Genomic DNA, 18,540 nt, shown 5'->3' with positions numbered 1-18,540 from the left:
CAAACTCGAACGGAGGCGGTCCGTTCTTGCCGTCGCGAAATTGGCGGTCCGTTCCATTGCGTTTGTCCGATAGCAGACAACACGGAATGATTGACAGCAGATATCACTTCACAATTGACGTCATGACGTTCTTCACCGTTCAAACTGACCAACCATGTGCGGCTCGGTGGAACGGACCGCCTCCGTTCTATTTTGGAACGCGTACAAGATCGCACCCCTAATGTCAAATCAAATGACATGATCCATATGTACATATGTTTTCATATGCGACAAAGAATTTGTTGGTTGTTAACATGAGCAGTGACAGCAGTTGCCTTCACAGTGCTATTTATAAAACGTACAAAACATAGATTAACACATAATCAGCTGCATGGTAACTTCATCGTGCCTGATGATTACAATGTGTCGGCTGCCTCTCTTTGCTGCTTTCAACTTTAGGAGACCAAACTTTGTATGTGTATGTGCATCATCCCAGCATAAATTTTTGTTGTAGAAGTAAGTGCAACAACAATAAGGAAAACAAGAAAGTTCACTGTTTTCCCCAGGAGTCAAGACTGATGTTGCAATAAAACGTGATAATTTCAGTGGATGCACGTGGGTTATCTGCATTAAAAGTGTGCAGTACTGTTCCGAGACTATGCCACCCGCGCTGTGAAATAGGCAGTGAAGATGCTCATTGCTCAATGCAACAACCCTCCAGAAAAGTTGCTAGTCCCAGAAGAGGAAAACTGAACGCTTGCCGGCATTTTTCTCGTTTCTATTCCTGCGTATTTCTCGATTCTAAATGCTGTATTCAGACGTGAGCTATGGTTATTGCTTGAAAATCTTCCTAGGGCAGGCCAAAATTAGACGCTTTTGATGGGAGATGACTCGTGTTCATTGCATTCGCTGTCCTCTAAGCTCCGCTGAGACAGACGCTGCCACCGAAGGGATCGCTATTGGAATCACCATAAGGGTCAGGTGCGTGCGTGCAGACTGGTCAAGTTCAAATTATCGAGGAAAGGCCAATTTTAGGATCGAAATAAAGAAACTTAGGGCCCCCAGAAATGCATGAACGCTGATCGGGACCTCTGGTCAAGATCAAATTAACCAGAGTTGAATTAACGGAAGTTGACTGTACATGTATTAGAACTGGCAGCACCAGAGTAGGCTCCAAGCTAAACCTCCTCTTAAGCCATGTGTCAAACACAGTAAAGAAAAGACCAGCTGCATTCGCTTACCAAGCGAGCCTCAGGATGCCAGAGGCCCGGCTTTTCAACCTCTTCGAACTTCAGGCTCAGCAACAGCTGCGCATAGAAGGGAGACACAATGCGTTGCTTTCTCTTTCTTCAGCCACGCCTCCACAGCTGCAATTTGAACACGCTGAAGGACACTTTCTCATACAAATAAAGGCAGAGTGCAAATAAGCCGATTTCATCAGAGCTTTCACACTATGATATCAACACAGTACCAACTAAACTTATCAGAGCACTTGTGCTACAGCACTTATTGCGTGAATCAGTCCTAATCATGCAATACACACAATTGCACACACAATCTCTATACGATATTTTGTGAGTAAGCACGCACACCTGGTGTTGTATTTTATGCACACAGAAGATTGGCGACATTAATGATTACCCATAGTCGTAATAACCACTTACAGAGACAGCGCTCGAGATAATCAACCCTGAACAACAGAGTGTGCAAACAACCAATCACAGAAACCTATCAGCCTTTGAAGGGAACACAAGAAGCCTAGTGGTCATTCACATGAAACAATAAGTCCATATGTCATATCATAAGAAGCCCACAAACACTGAAACCAAGGACAACATAGGGGAACTTACAACATAGGGGAAATTTTTTTTTGCGAAGCTTGTGGGATTGTTCCCCATCTGTGGCAAGTTGTTTTTTCATCCACTTTCATTTCCATTAATTTATCGTTTCTTTAAGTCACTTTTTAAGCACAAGTAATTTCCCCTATGTTGTCCTTGGTGTCAGTGTTTGTTGGCTTCTTATGATATGACTAATAAAAATCGTACCCCTTGTTTAACTCCCTTTCTTCTTGCTTAATAATTGTATATGGTAGTGTATATGTTGGCAATTCAGAATCACAGACTGTGCACGGGCATGGTATGTGCCAGCAGGATCTTGCAAGATGGCGTTGCAGAACAAAAGGGGTCTTTCTAACTTTTCTTTAAATGAGCCAGAGTTTTACACAGAGTAAGCATAAAGCGTTGAAACGAAAGGGTGACCTTCGTGGTACCACGCTTAAAGATAAAATTTAAAAAATAAGCAGAAGGTGACTAAAGAAGTACATGGGGTATAGAAATGCCATGCGCCGGCTGCTATACCGACCTCGTATATGCCGAACAGGCCCTTCATGACGACCTCCAGGGGAAAGTACTGCCGCAACTTCTCCTGGTCCACCTTGTAGTGGCGCTCCTCCACCAAATTCTTGTAGAAGGCCACGTCCCAGGCGTGCAGCTCGCCATCGAAGGGGATCCCATGTCGCTTGCACTGGCGAGAAAAGGGGGAGGGTAGAAGGAAAGAGGAGGAGAACTCGGGACGTGTTTAAACTAATTGCTTAAACTGAGTCGTCATATTCACTGAACACATCACTACTGCTACTGTGACAACATTTTTTTTTGCTACATAGTATCATGCAGAAGCTAATGTCATTAGTGTAATGTGCTGGTGCTACTGCCTTCCACTCTACCGCCAAACAACTGTGAAAGAGCAGGCCATGGTAGTACGAGTTTAGAAGGAGGTGGCCGTCAGCCTGGACAGTGGCCATGATGGGCCACACCCTTCCCTTGCCTGCTGCCATGGTTCCACAACATGGCAAACAAATGCCAATGGGAATGCACCCACACTGGTCGCTTACAGCAGCGAGTAAACTCAAACTTTACACGAACAAGTGTACCACCAGTCACGTTCATGACACTATGTGGCAGCCAACAAATGACAGTAGTGACATGACACTTATGACTTTAACATAAATTAAATAAAATTTAAAGAAGACACCATGCGTAGCATGCTAATTTACTATAATATACTTCCTTTAACAAACAAGTTTTGATTTGGTAGATACATCGCAACGTTGTACTACAGTGGCTCGCTCAGTTCTTGCAATCGCTGCGACTGCCCCAATGCAAGCTCAGCGACAAAAACTGTGCGTACCTGCTCTTCGTCATTTTTTTTTAAACATTATCATAATTAGCCTTATCACTACAGAATGTTAGAAAATTCGCCTGTGTGTCAAGACATCATGGTGATATTGATGACACCAGGCCTGGCATTTCGAGACTAACTTTACCATAAAACTAGGACATTTCCTGCTTCCCAACCTTCGAGTCATCCTTTTATGTGTGAGCAGCGCGTAGTGAAGACTGTACACGAACAACGTACTCCTTTAAATGCAAAATGCGACCACATGCTGGTAACAATAAACCTTCGCTTGTGACAAAGACGTAACTCTCGTGCAGTTTGCAAACGACCCACCTCCTCTTCCTTCAGTTCAAGCAGCACCTTCTTCTCCTTTGCCCACAGGGGCTGCAGCTTGTCAGCCAGTTCGCTGAGGAAGCGCCACACGTTGGCAGACGATCGTGCCATCAACAACTCTGTGATGTAGTCGGAGTGCGTCGGGTAGCCCAGAAGCTGTGCTTTCTGCAATGACACATGGAAGAAGTCAAGGATGGTGAGGATAAAACGCTGTCTTGCCTTGCCAGCTAAGTCGAGGGTCAACTGAGGATTTGCACAGACAGCAAAAACAGCGATTTCGCTTGCTCCCTTGGAATTATAACCAAATAATTACTGACCGGCGTCCGCATTTCTTGGGTTATGTAACTTGACAACTGACACAGGAAAGACGGATTAAGGGCCGTTATCAACTGAACTTTCATTTTAGAGATTCGTACATTTGCTGTACCGTGCGCATAATGACATATGGGTATATTGGCATACGCATATATTGACAATATAATGGAATGACAACCAAATCATGACAATCCAAAACGGTCATCTCGGTTGAGTACAATGTGATGGAACTCACTGACACACTGTACCCTACTTACCATGAAATATGCCTTCAATAGCTCAGACTACAACATTCTTGCTTCTGGTTAAATAAAGGTTCACTTTAGAATAGCGCTTGCCCTATCTATTTTTCTCTATGCCAGTTGTCATGATGACACGTTCATCATGACATAAACATCCATGTGATACACCGACTAGCCCAACAAGACTCTCTCCTGCAGCTATATGGTGGGTTATGGCTACGACTAGCTACAGCTATGGCGGGAAACTTCTGAATCCCTACATTTAGCAAGGTCAGCCCAGTAAGAAGCTCCTCCAGGCCATGAATATATCAATGTCACTTGCAAAAAATAACATTACGGTCTGATGACATTTACGAGATGTTATGATGGGGCATTATACATCAAGTAAGCACAGCATTCAGAATCACAGGAAGCTTCATTTGCATATAAAAAAAAATTAACCTTCACTTTATCTTCTAATATTCAACTTTGCACCACAGAATTATTGAAATAGAGCTTTGAAGGAACATTTTAGAAATTTATATTGATTTAGTGTTGCTCCTTAGTGGCTCTTTAATATGCATGTAAATGTAAGTACTCAATCAACATAGATATTGCATTCCACTCCCGTCAGGATGCGTCAGGACACTTAATCCAAACAATCTGCCCAAGCTGTGAAATTTAAAATCAGTAAAAGTTCCACTGACACAACTGTGGGAGGGGGGCGGGGTTGTAGGCACGCATTACTTTAAGGCTTGCCTCGAACAGACGCCTCTTGTGGAATGCACATGCATTTTATTAAGGATGCTTTAGCTCTAGATGCCAGCAGCAGCACCAGAAAACTTGGAACAGCCGAGACTAAAAAACGGCCAGTTGTTTTTTATATCACAGCGACTCGGCGACATTGCTGTTGCTGATTTCGCCTGCTTCTGGAACAAGGCTGTATGAACTTGCTTGAAGCAAGTGCCATCCCTCTTGCACCCTTTCACCAACAGAAAACTTCCAATAGTATGGTTCAGAGACTGATGAGTGAAGCTTTTCACGAACAGCATTTCTGGTAAGTCTTGACACAACATTCACAAAATTGTAAATGACCCTGAATCCGTAAAGCTTATGGAAAATTAGGGAGACTTCAAAGGTACGCATCTCTTGTGGCTTATTATCAACAAACGCAGGTTGCAGGGGGAAAAGATTGAACGCATTGGAAGCAAGGCGTATTGAGCAAAGGCCCCCGAACCAAAAAAACATATCCAGCACCCTCTACAGCAGAAGCAAAAAAAAAAAAAAAAATTCGCTTTAAAGGCTAACTGCAAAGAAATTTACCTGTGGCTAAATGGCCGATAAATAAGTACTACGTGTGATTGAAGCAATCTTGGCAAAAACTGCAGTAACTCTTTAATTGTCTCATTACCAGCCAGTAAATAGCACCTAAGCAGATGACGTTTCGCTAAACATGCATCCAGCACGTTACCCTCAAGATTCTCGGCGCACCGCAGGCACTGCCTGACCTCGGAGGTCATGCCGAGGAACTGTGCTGTTTCTCAATGTTCTGGGTTCTTCATAATTTCCGATGAGCAGTAATGACAACATTTTATTGCTAGCTTTCTTGCTATGCGTCCCAATAGCGTTTGTAACTAATGTTCTAACTTACTGTATTTTTGTTTGTTTGCTGTAACCAGTCCTCTTTGTAATGCCTTTGGCTCTGAGAGCATATTAAGCTAATAAATATTACAAATGTCAATGTTTCTATGGATAATTTGCCCCATCTACACTATTTGAAATTAGGCTTCTTACATGGTCCGAAATTTCATTGCAATGAGCCTTTAAAGTGCGTCAAGGTTAAGTAGAACAGTTACTGGATGTTACGGTAAAACAAAAAAGAACTACAGCTGTAATTACATACCTTGTGTCTCAGAAAAATGGCCTTCTCAAGTAGCAGCACGTTATCAGGTACACACCTGGAAACACAATTAACACAAGTGTACGTGTTGGGCATTATCTTCTTTTTCAACACGATTAATCCCATGAGCACGTGCCAACTCAATGACTGTCCAACTTCACAAGGTAGAGGGTAAAGGTATGGTCACCAAGTTACAAGTTTTCTCCACAGTTATTCATGAGCTAAGATTATGTGACTATCAACTTTCATAATCTGCACAATCAAGGGCACTGGAGTTAAATGCTATCCTCGCGAAACTCCTCGTGGAAGGTACTGCCAAAGAGAATTCTTTAAATATGTCTACTGGAGCCCCGTACTGGCTGAAGGCTTGATGCAACATAATGGGAATCAGCGAACGACCGTAATACCCCAGTCACATGAGCATGACAAAGGTCCTTTGAAGTTAAGGAGCATTGAGCTTTGAAAGGCACATTAGTTCAAGGGATATGTGTTGGTGCTACATGGTCTCCACATGGTCTCCGTTAAAGCTTTTAACAGGAACCGCAACGTATCCTTAGCATTGCCATCGCTTCGAAAGTAATAAAAAAATATGGCCCAAATGTATCTTATAATAAATTTGTCATATTGTTTTCAGCAATATTTATTTTTCCTAATACATAGAGACACCAATACGAAATGCACGCGTAGTAAAGGCATTACTTTACCAAATACAGATGTATTTATTGTAATCATGGCCACCATGTGTACCGCTTCGTACACCGCATGTTGGCGTCAATTATTCGTTGTTGCCCTTGCTTCAGCTACTTTGTTTCATTCCTTATGGCTAGGCAGCGGTAGGTACGCGTAAACGCGGTTAAATAAAGAATTACAAAACTAAAGTGACGAGGGAAGAAGACATGCAGAATAAAGCCGAGGAGACTGGGATGTGGGAATCGCACATGGAACCCGTGTTGTGTCGATGTTGCAGCTGACAACAGGCCGTGCCGGCGCTGCTGTACTGGCGCGTTCATGATGGAGATTGTGGGTGTGCCGAAAGTGTTTAGTACTTTAGTAATAGTATTCAGTACTTATAAGCTTGTTCTCAAGAGGTAAAAATTTCATATTTTTTTCGTTTTTTTTCTTTGCTGCTAGGCTCGAGAGTATTCCCTTGAGGTTTCAAAGGGCGATAGCGCGCTCCTTTGACTCAAGGCTCCCTTCCAGTAGGGCTCCTTTGCTGTGCCTGTGTGACAGTGCGCGTTCTCCCTTGAAGTAAAGGATCTTTGGTTCAAAGGACTTTGAAAGTGCCCATGTGACTGGGGTATAACTGTTCCAGCCAATGGGTACTCTCTATATATAACAGTGCTCCGCTTCCTCACTTTCTGGGCTGAGATAATGTTTGTTTGTTTGTTTGTTTATTGACAAAACAACGCTCAAGAGCGGTTTGTCTTGGTGCCATGGCAAAAGGCAGCACTAAAAGCCACCTGACTAGGCCTTTGACACCAGACATCACGCGCAGTAGACAACATGAGCGCAACATGCTTCAAAACACACTGCAAAATATCATAAATATGCAAATTAAAATGCACGTACAGAGTATCAAACATGATAAAGCAATATAAGGAAGAATAACAGAATTAGTCATCGAGACATTCATCATCAACATGACACATAACTATTAAGGCCAATCGACTACAATTGGATTGAAGAGAACAAAACAAATGTGCGCCAAATTTACAACTGTTGGTTGAAATACATTTTAGTTAGTTTTCTGAAAGCAAGCGAAGAGGGAAAACTCTCCACTGTACCTAAAAATGATGGATAACAATTCAGAAGGTTCTGAATTTGCCATTTTAGATATTGCATACTGTATCTAGTTCTCATTGTAATCTTTATGAAGTTTTTGTTTCTGAAATAATATGGTGTCCTCATATTTGTATATGTATGGAAGAACAGCTCACGATTTGCTTTTAATTTGAGAAAAATCTATTCCAACAAACGCAGTTTATACAACATTTCCATATGAAGTATCCAGTTCTCAGCAAAGTATGGGGATGTATGATCACGACTAGATATATTTTGAATGAATCGTATACTTTTCTTCTGCATTATGTATAGTCGTTCAAAATTATACTTTGATGTAACCCCCCAAACTAGTAGACAATATTGTACACGGGAATGTACTGTACTAAAATAACGTTGTTGTCTTAATCTTATTGGTAACAACGTCCGATATCTATTTAGCATTCAAATTGATTTAGCAATGATACCTTTTATAAAATTCATGTGACTTGTCCATCGAAGATTTTCAGGAAATAGTACTCCTAAAAACTTGTACTCTGAAGTCTGCTCTAATGGACATGATTTAAACGTTATAGAGCTATCAAGGTGAACTGGTTTATTAATAGATTAGAAGATAATGTACTTGGTTTTTCTAACATTCAATAAGAGTTTATTTGCATCTAACCAGCAGGACAAATCTTGAAGCCATAAATTAATAGTACGTGTGAGAGAGGAAAGGTTATCACATGTGAAAAAAACATTTGTATCACCTGCGCAGAGGACAATGTCTGTGGTCAGGGGGATGTTGACAATGTTGTTTAAATACAGCAAGAATATTGTTGGTGCTAACATAGATCCTTGCGGAACTCCATAATTTATGAATTCAGTATCCGACTGCACATTACTAATTACAACGAACTGAGTACGGTTAGTCACGTAACTACGCAGTAACTTGAGTAGAAGCCATCTCATCCACAATACAGTAACTTTGCAAACAGTATGGGATGTTTAATAGAATCGAAGGCTTTGTTAAAATCTAAGAAAATACCTATTGTGTTCAGTTGATTTTCTATATTAATTACAATTTTTTCTCTGACGTTTAATAATGCTGGCTCAGTCGATTTGCCTTGCTAAAATCCATACTGATATTCGGATATTAGTTTGTGCTTATAGAAATGCTGAGAAATTCGAGGATTTATAACTTTCTCTGCAATGTTGGAAAATAGCAGAAGTACTGATATTGGTCTGTAGTTAGAAATACAGTCAAGAGGACCACCTTTACGCAGGATTGAAATGCCAGCAACTTTCGTTTTATCCGGAAATATTCCTGTCAACAAAATAGTATTCATTAAGCGGCAAACTACGCTGGATAGCAAATCTGAGACCACTTTAATTGGGGCTGCTTTAATGCTATCGAAACCACACGAAACATTACTTTTAAGGCTGTTAATTATACCAGCAATTTCAACTTGGGTAACCGGGTAAAGAAATAAACGTTGTGACGAACTGTGTTCTATATATGTTTCAAAATTCTCACAGATGGTCCCTTCCGACACTCCAAAAGTCAAAAAGTGGTGGTTAAACTCATTAGCGAGAGCCTTACCAGTTAATCTCTGCCCATTTATCTTTGTATGCAATGATTTCATTCCGGTTCTTTTTCTTTTCATGTTTTGTCAGTGCTGTGAGCGGAGAACTGCCTATGTTATCACCACAATTGGCCTGCTGCGAGTGGTGGGTGATAAGAAAGTCATAAAATAGGTCAAAAGAAATCGTCCATCATATCGGCCCTGTGTGCAGGGCTGATATCCAATCGAAGGCGCTGCCCATTTCAGCACAATCCAGGACAAGTGTCGAGGTAAAGCAAGTTATCGTGTTGCGTACACATAGACCAAGCCCACACAGAGATGGAAAGATACCGAGGCAGACACTCACGCACCTGGATTCGTAAGCAAAGTTGACTTTCTTGCGAGTCGCTGGGTCAACAGCCATCTTCATGATGGGCAACACATGTGGGTGCTTCAGCGTCACCTTGCGTTTGCCAGACTCAGCCTAGGAGGAAGGAACCACGCAACCACAGCACAACATGCCATTACACATGGTCGAAACTACGCCTTGATTCCACAAAGCCATGCAACTCAAGGTATCTCCCAAAGACATCATGAGCATGGCACCTCTCCATTTGTAGGATAGCAAACTGGACAAACTTGAATTAACCTCCCTGCCTTTCCTACCTCTGTTCTCCTTCTATCCTTTTGTGAATCGGCCTTCTGCATTCCCATGCTAAGATCTCTGGCATGCTATTTATTCCTACACCTTGTACTTCGTTCACATGGCTCCTTTTCAATGGATATACACTTACTACAAGGTTCTCAAACTTTATAAAACTACCTTAAGTATTGCTACTACATACTGCCACCACCTCCAGTACGTCCCAAGGCATTACTGTTACCGAAGCTATCTCTACTTCGAATACTATTGCTCTTACTATCCTTTCCAATACTTCGAAAAGCATAAAAACTACAACTGCCCCCTGCTACTGCTACTACTACTACCGCTGTTATGACTAGCTCCAGGATTTCCTAACCCATCGGTGCTACAAATGAAACTATGACTACTACTACTACTGTTATTATTTTAACGCACCATCTCGAGGCTCTTGATAAAGTCCTCGGGTGTGCCCCGCAGCTCCTCTTCGGTGAACTCAAGCACAGTGTTCTCCTCATTGCAATTCTTGCTGTACTTGACTTCGAGTTCACTTATCTCATTCTTGAGCTGCTTCACCTGCTCCTGCACTTCTGCCGCCAGGTGGAGACCTGCAACATCCAAGCAGTGCCTTGTGACCCCCTTCCAACCTTCTCTACTGTGGTTTTACTGATATCTATGACGATGGACAGCCCAGCTAACCTAAACTAAGCTAAAATGAACTAGTAGGCGATCGGCGATAGCTTGTTCAAGGCGGCTTTATTGCTAACCTGCTCCATTGCGGCTACGTGCACCTTTGTGCGGCTTTTTTATTCCCACGAAAACTTGTCTGAAAGTTGATTGGTCAGTGCAACTCGGTATGAAACTAAACCATGTTCGCAGCCAGTTACCATCAGAGCCAGCCTAGCCAGTGTCATTTTCATCTCAAGATGGCGTCCATGGATGGCAACAAGTTCTTGGCGTATAGCATGACGACAACGATGCAAACACTTTCAATCTGGTTACGAAAGCACATTCAAACAATAGGTTATCTTAAGAGTTCATGTGCTGGCAACAAGACTCATCACGAGTTCTTAGCCTTCCGGAGAATTGCATGAGTTGCAAGACAAACTACAGTTGAACCTTGCAATAACGAGATTGGCGGGGTACACGAAAAAATTCACTTTCGTGAGAACTTCCTTGTTGGGAAAAGAAACAGCACAGATAGGTAATGCATCGCAGAACAAAACTCTACTGTCAAAATTTCGTTAGCCTACTTTGCAAGCTTTGCTCGAGGATGTGGAAACGCATTGCTGACAGTACAAAGTGCGTCGCATGTGTCGACCAGCAGTGGCAGCACTGCCGTAGCGCAGTATTCTCGGTCAAATCCTTTCGGAGATGCGATCACTTTTGTGAGATTTTGTGCAACTCGGTACTGTATGCAGAGCAACAGCACATGCAGCAGCATTTCCGGTAAATTTTGTTGATGCAAGATTGCAGTACTGCGACATTTCGGTGCCGAGAGGTTCGAAATGCATTGAATCCTATGGGCGTTCACTGGGGATACGAAAATGTTTCGCTGTCGTGAGAATTTCATTGTTGCAGGATTTCATTATTGCGGGTTTCGACTATAGCGAAGTGGTAAGTCTAAGTGTGTACTGCGTGTATGACACAGTACGTATTCCTTAATTACACACACGTGCACCTGCCTTCTCCTATCACATTACGAGCACCGATATGACTTATAAGTGTACTGGCAGGCCTTCAGGGATAATTCAGACGTGCCTGTGGTGATTTGAGCCCTTGGAGGCAGTAAAAGGCATGCATTCGTTTTTTTTTTCGGACTGCCCGATTTTTTTAATGTTTTCGTGGCCCCTAGGGAGTTCGAAAAATCGGACATTGACTTATATCCTTCTCCCTCAGTGTAGGGTAGTGAACCAGATGTTTTTGTCGTTAACATCATTCCCATGACAAACATAACTGTGAGTTGGACTTGCGACATACACATCAAGGAAAGGAACCATAAGCGACCCGTCCCAACAGTGCTTGCTCACCCGGTCCACGTGAAGCGATGCCCGATACAACTGAAGTTAAATCGCTGTTGGGACTTTCTGCTAGAAATAGCAAAATACAAACAGCAACACGCCTTAGGCTGGCAACAACCAGCTTAAATTCTTCAATCTAGGTTGCTTGTTGAATCAGAATGACAGCAACAAAAATGTGCAGCTTACACTGTCAGCTGTACGGCTGCAAGTAAGAAAGAGCGCTCATGCGGTCATTTGTGCTTTTGGGAGTAGAAACATAGTTGGTCTGGTTCGCCTTCACACCAATGCTAGCCATCAAGTGACCCAATGTACTGTATTTACTTGTGCAAGGCCTACACTTTTTCTCAGATTTTTTTTACAGGGTGCAGTGTTTACAAGAGGAAATGCTTATGGGTAGTCACCAAAGCTTTGAATTGCACTTAACAGATATGAACATTTTTATTCGGTCATCTTTATATCTTCCACTGCCTGAGGCTGCCTGATTGGCACCTTCCCAGAACTGGTTGTCCTCTATGCCATCTCATAATGGTAGAAATTCTCCTCACCTTGAAGCTTTTAACAATGGTCTCCAACAAAACAGCACACCACATGTTCAACATTCACGTGCACACTTTTTTGCAGCAATGCCCTGTTCATGCACTCGAAAGCACAATGCAGCTAAACAATGTGTTGCAGTACGGCCGTTACTGCTAAACTCCTTCCTTACTGCAAGAAATGTGCTCACTGTCGGTGCAACATTTTACCTTGTTACGTTTCGCCTACGACGCGCGGTAAAGCCGGCGCGAATGCAACGTATGCCGGAGCTTCGTTCAAAGCGGCGGACATTTTGGCCCGTTCGGAGCGGCCGCGACGCATCCCCGCCGAGCGCGTCCCGGCATGTTCAGTGCCACGTGTCTTTGTGTGTGCGTGTGTGTCTGTGTGCCCACGCTTGTCAAAGCGCGGCAGCCGGGGAGAGGAGCTCCCCAAGTGTGAAGCGAGGAGGTCTGACCGGCGCCGGCCCGGCTGATGCGTCACTACACTCGTCTCTACATGTCTCAGTCCGTCCGTGCCTCGCTGTCACGTGGTGTCATCTCGTGACCTTCCTTCTTGCCCGCGACGCCAAGAGTATAAAAGCAGCTGCTCCCGGACGCCAAAAGAGAGGCTCCGATTTCTTCTGTTGAGTAACGTGCTCTCCCGTCTCTCTACTTCGGTCGACCTGACCGCCCGCTCTTTGCGATGCTAGAATAAACAAGTTGTTCTGTTAGCAGTCGACTCATGCTTTGCCAGGACCTTCGGATGCTTCCAGTGGTGCCCCAGGCCGCCAGGCCAACGCTACCCTTGGGGCTTGCGACCCATTTGCAACAACGGGCGCCAGCGGTCCGATTATATAACGGGTGTCAGCACTGAGGTTCCAACAGCTGGTGGCAGCGCTGAGATTCCAACAGCCGGTGCCATCGGTGAGGTTTCAATAGCTGGTTGCCAGCGGTGAGATCGCGACAACGGAGGCCAGCAGCGAAGATATGCGGTTGACTGTATGCTGAGCAGCACAACGACCATTCGGGAGCAGTGCAACGAGCCCTGTGTGATGACTGGTTGCCTGCAGCGGAACGACTGCGCTGAATTCTTGGCTGCGAGGTTTGGTGAGTGCGGGACTTTCTTCTTCCGAGTTTTGCCAGGCTTTTGTTAGTGTCAGAAACAGAGCTGGTAATTGTGGTTGTCGTTGCTGCCGGGTTAGTTTGCGGCAAGACAATAATAGGCAGTAGAGAAAGCAGCATTCAGAGCAGCCATGGATTTGAAGTCGTTGCGCAAACCGAAATTGTTGGAGCTTGCAAGAGAGTTGGGTCTGGATGTCTCAGACAAACTCAGAAAACCAGAACTGCTAAGGGCTATTCTTGAGTTAGGAGCTGAGGATGACGAGCAGTCGGAATGCCTTGAGACCATTGAGGAGAGGGAGACGGCAAAAAGACATGAGCTTGAACGAAAAGAACAAAAAGAGAAAGATGAGCTTGAACGAAAAGAACGAAAAGAGAAAGAAAAAGAAGAGCGCGATCACGCTTTGGAAATGAAGCGTCTCGAGGTAGAGATGGAACGCGCTCGTAATGGAAGTCAGGCACACGGTGCAGGAGAACGAGTATTGTTTAAAATTACTGACCTGATGCGGCTGTTTAAGCTTGGAGAGGACATTGGTTTGTTCCTGGTTAACTTTGAGCGAACGTGCGAGAAGCAGGGGTTCTCTCGGGAAACGTGGCCACAGCGCTTGCTCACTTTGTTACCCGGCGAGGCGGCCGACGTAGTCGCTCGCTTGGATAGAGAGGAGGCAGAGGATTTCGACAAAGTGAAATCGAGTATGCTAAAAAAGTACAGGCTGTCAGCGGAGGCGTTCCGTCGGAAGTTTCGAGAAAATGAGAAAGTCAAAAGTGAGTCCTATACAGAGTTTGCCTACAGGCTAATGTCAAACATGCAGGAGTGGCTCAAAGAAGAGAAAGCGTTTGGTGACCACGAGAAAGTTCTGCAGTGTTTCGGGCTAGAACAGTCTTATAGTCGGTTACCTGAGAACGTGCGCTACTGGGTCTTGGATAGGCCAGACGTTAGTACGGTGGCTAGAGCCGCTGAGCTAGCCGAAGAGTTTGTGACGCGTCGGGCTCGCGGAGCTAAGGACGGTCAAAAAGGTGAATTTGGCTCTAAGTTCGAGAGGCCAAAGTTCACGCCCATGAGAGCAAAGGGGGAGTCACGTAGTGCGGATGCGAGTGAAAGCAGTCCGACCGAACGTAAGGAGACGGCGGCAGCCGAAGCCGAACGCAGAAAGCGGTTCGAGACGAGGCGAGTGCGCGTGTGTTATACGTGCCAGAAGCCGGTTCACTTTTCGGCGCAGTGTACGGAAACAAAAACAAAAGTAGTGTTTTTGTCATTATGCAGCACTGACGAGAACATGAAGCTTCTCGAGCCTTACATGCGAGACCTCCTCGTGAACGGGAAAGAGTGCCGAGTGCTTCGCGATTCCGCAGCTACGATGGATGTAGTTCACCCCTCTTACGTAGAACCCGATATGTTCACGGGCGAGTGCGCATGGATCAAGCAAGCCGTGGAAGCTCACAGCGTGTGTCTGCCCGTAGCAAAGGTGCTTATTGAAGGACCTTTCGGAGCACTTGAGACGGAGGCGGCAGTGTCATCTATGCTGCCCCCCCAGTACCCGTACCTATTTTCGAACAGGTCCGATCAGCTCCTGCGCGAAATTGGGCTTTTGTTTGGTGAGGCTAGCGTTCAGGCCTTAACCAGATCGAAGGTTCGGGAGCTCGCTGCAAAGGCGGTAGTTGCGGGGCCGACGTTGTCGAACGATGAGAAAGGGTCAGAGGCGCAGCAAGCTGATATTCAGAGCACGCCCGAACTGAATCAAATTGAGCCTGTAGCGTTAAAGGCACCAGATACTGGAGAGGAAATTCCCGATGCAGGAAAGTTAGAAGAGCTATCTGCAGATTTGCTCATCACGCCTACATCAGACGGACTTAATAGGTTGCTAAAAGTCAGCCGGTCGGCTTTGATAGCCGAGCAAAAGAAGGATGGCAGCCTAGAAAACATACGCTGCATTGTCAAGGAAGGTATCGCCAAGAAAAATGCTCGCTTTGTGGAAAGAAGTGGGGTCCTGTACCGGAAGTATCTAGACCGCAGGGGAGTGGAGTTCGATCAGCTGATCGTGCCTCAATGCTATCGTCAGGATATGTTGCGCTTGTCGCATGGGGGTTCGTGGTCCGGACACCTAGGAGTTAAGAAAACTAAGGACCGTCTCTTGCAAGAGTACTATTGGCCAGGGTGTTTTCGGGACGCAGACCACTTTGTGAAGACATGTGACACCTGTCAGCGGGTGGGCAAACCAGGGGACAAATCGAGGGCGCCGTTGAAGTTGGTACCTATCATTACGGAGCCTTTTAGCAGCTCGTTATTGATACAGTGGGACCTCTGCCGGTAACAGCCACGGGGTACAGACACATTTTGACTGTGATCTGCCCAGCGACAAAGTTCCCTGAAGCAGTGCCGCTTAAAGAACTCACCTCAGTTGAGATAGTCAATGCACTACTGTCCATATTTGCGCGAGTTGGTTTTCCTGCGGAAATCCAGTCAGATCAGGGCACAGTGTTTACTAGCGCTTTGACGACAGCCTTTCTCGAAAGGTGCGGGGTAAAGCTGTTACACAACTCAGTGTGCCACCCACAGTCGAATTCCGTTGAGAAGCTCCACTCCGTCATGAAGCGCGTGTTGAGAGCATTGTGGTTTGAACAACAAACTGACTGGGAGCTGTTTCTGCCTGGGGTGATGTTTGCATTGAGGAGCGCGCCGCATGCAGCTACGGGGTTTTCGCCAGCCGAGCTAGTGTACGGTCTCTCGCTGCGATCTCCGCTTCGCATGCTTCGAGACGGATCACTGCCCTCTCCAATGGCTGCAGACTATCTCTTTCACAAATGGCCGCCTCCTGCGCTGGAGCCTCGCTTTGCAACAACATTCTTTTGAGGTGCGTTACAAAAAGGGGAGTCTCAACGGTAACGCCGATGGCTTAAGTCGAAGCCTCTAACGTGGGAATCAGCCTCAAAATTGTTTGTTATTGATGTTTTTCTTCCTGAGGCAGGATTTTTAACATATTGCTTTTGTGTAGTGTTTCAAAGTGATGATGTGCTTTCTAGTGCAATTTTCCGATTTGTGGACGCGTTCTGAGTGCTGCTATAGACTACTGTTAGGAACTAGGCAGTAGTATAAAAGGGGAAAGAGCCTGGCATGGCTTAGTGAGGGTTGTGCCGTGCTTGCTGACTGAGCGGCTGAGTTTCGGCGCAGTTCTAACGCTTGCTGGGAAAGAGAACAAAAATGGCAACTCTCCTGAAGTCACTTTGCAGTGTCCTGTGTGAACCTGAACGTGAGAACGAGGCCTTCTCGGTGCGCTGCGCTCAAGAAACGCTGAGGGACGACCGACTTCGGTTATGAGCATCATCGAGCGACATCCCTCCAGACAGCGGATGCAGTCCCCTGACCATCGGGATCTCCCTCCCCCGGCGGGGCGGTCTGTTACGTTTCGCCTACGACGCGCGGTAAAGCCGGCGCGAATGCAACGCACGCCTGAGCTTCGTTCAAAGCGGCGGACATTTTGGCCCGTTCGGAGCGGCCGCGACGCATCCCCGCCGAGCGCATCGCGGCATGTTCAGTGCCACGTGTCTTTGTGTATGCGTGTGTGTGTGTGCCCACGCTTGTCAAAGCGCGGCAGCCGGGGAGGGGAGCTCCCCAAGTGTGAAGCGAGGAGATCTGACCGGCGCCGGCCCGGCTGATGCGTCACTACACTCGTCTCTACATGTCTCAGTCCGTCCGTGCCTCGCTGTCACGTGGTGTCGTCCCGTGACCTTCCTTCTTGCCCGCGACGCCAAGAGTATAAAAGCAGCTGCTCCCGGACGCCAAAAGAGAGGCTCCGATTTCTTCTGTTGAGTAACGTGCTCTCCCGTCTCTCTACTTCGGTCGACCTGACCGCCCGCTCTTTGCGATGCTAGAATAAACAAGTTGTTCTGTTAGCAGTCGACTCATGCTTTGCCAGGACCTTCGGACGCTTCCAGTGGTGCCCCAGGCCGCCAGGCCAACGCTACCCTTGGGGCTTGCGACCCATTTGCAACAACGGGCGCCAGCGGTCCGATTGCAATAACGGGTGTCAGCACTGAGGTTCCAACAGCTGGTGGCAGCGCTGAGATTCCAACAGCCGGTGCCATCGGTGAGGTTTCAATAACTTGAAGACACGGTAGTCACAACATATGCCGCGAGACATAATATTATAGCCTGACCACTGGTGTTTCGAATGGGTGTAAAGCTGTAATAATTACCCAGACCACTTTTGAGAATTTGCTAGGCATAATTTGGTGGAAGATTGCTAGGCATAACGTTAAGAGACAAAGAGAGCAGGTGGGTCAGTGAGCAAACGGGTATCGGCAATATTCTAATTGACATCAAGAGAAAAAAAATGGAGCTGGGCAGGTCATGTAATGCGCCGGTTAGATAACCGTTGGACCATTAAGGTTACAGAATGGATACCAAAAGAGGGGAAACACAGTCGAGGATGGCAGAAGACTAGGTGGAGCGATAAAATTAGGAAATTTGCAGGCGCTAGTTGGAATCGGTTGGTGCAGGACAGGGGTAATTGGAGATCACAGGGAGAGGCTTTCGCCCTGCAGTGGACATAAAACAGGCTGGTGATGATGATGAGTATAAGTACCGTATTTACTCACATAATGATCGCACTTTCTTGTGCAAAAGATTAACGGAAATTCCGGGGTGCAATGATTACACGGGTTAAATTTCCCGCGAGAAGAAAAAACTTTTTTATCCCGAGTTTGCTGCGGGATGACAAAAGGTCAACAAATAGGCGGCTGCCGCTGTGTGTAGTGCGGGACACTAAAAAAAAAATGGCGGCCCGCCGAGCAAGCCGAACGCACCGAACTTGATTTTTTTTTCTTCTCGCGAGTACATTACGTGCATTGAAACAGTTTCTTCCATATCAGTAATGAATAATATTGTTAATATCGGCAAGTTTGCGGCAATAACCTAGCCATGTCCACTTTGAGGGGACAAAAACAGATGGGCGCGCCTAGCTGCCAGTGACATAGAAACACATGGCCGGCCTGCTGCGGAAACT

General features: G+C 45.6%; 1 protein-coding gene across 1 annotated transcript in view; it reads right to left on the bottom strand.

Annotated features, from left to right (window-relative positions):
* LOC139053565 (thimet oligopeptidase-like) overlaps nt 1-18,540 on the bottom strand; it is a 41,538-nt gene that overhangs the window by 13,549 nt on the left and 9,449 nt on the right. The window contains exons 4-9 of the mRNA XM_070530495.1: nt 10,324-10,493; nt 9,617-9,729; nt 5,926-5,980; nt 3,487-3,651; nt 2,341-2,502; nt 1,221-1,286 (exon numbers count right to left, since the gene is read on the bottom strand). Of these exons, the coding sequence (XP_070386596.1) occupies nt 1,221-1,286; nt 2,341-2,502; nt 3,487-3,651; nt 5,926-5,980; nt 9,617-9,729; nt 10,324-10,493 (731 nt within the window). The remainder of the gene's footprint in view (nt 1-1,220; nt 1,287-2,340; nt 2,503-3,486; nt 3,652-5,925; nt 5,981-9,616; nt 9,730-10,323; nt 10,494-18,540) is intronic.

This window comes from Dermacentor albipictus, unplaced genomic scaffold, assembly GCF_038994185.2.
Source record: "Dermacentor albipictus isolate Rhodes 1998 colony unplaced genomic scaffold, USDA_Dalb.pri_finalv2 scaffold_153, whole genome shotgun sequence".
NCBI lineage: Eukaryota > Metazoa > Arthropoda > Arachnida > Ixodida > Ixodidae > Dermacentor > Dermacentor albipictus.
Note: the sequence above shows the minus strand (reverse complement) of the source record. Positions and strands in the feature narration are given on the sequence as shown.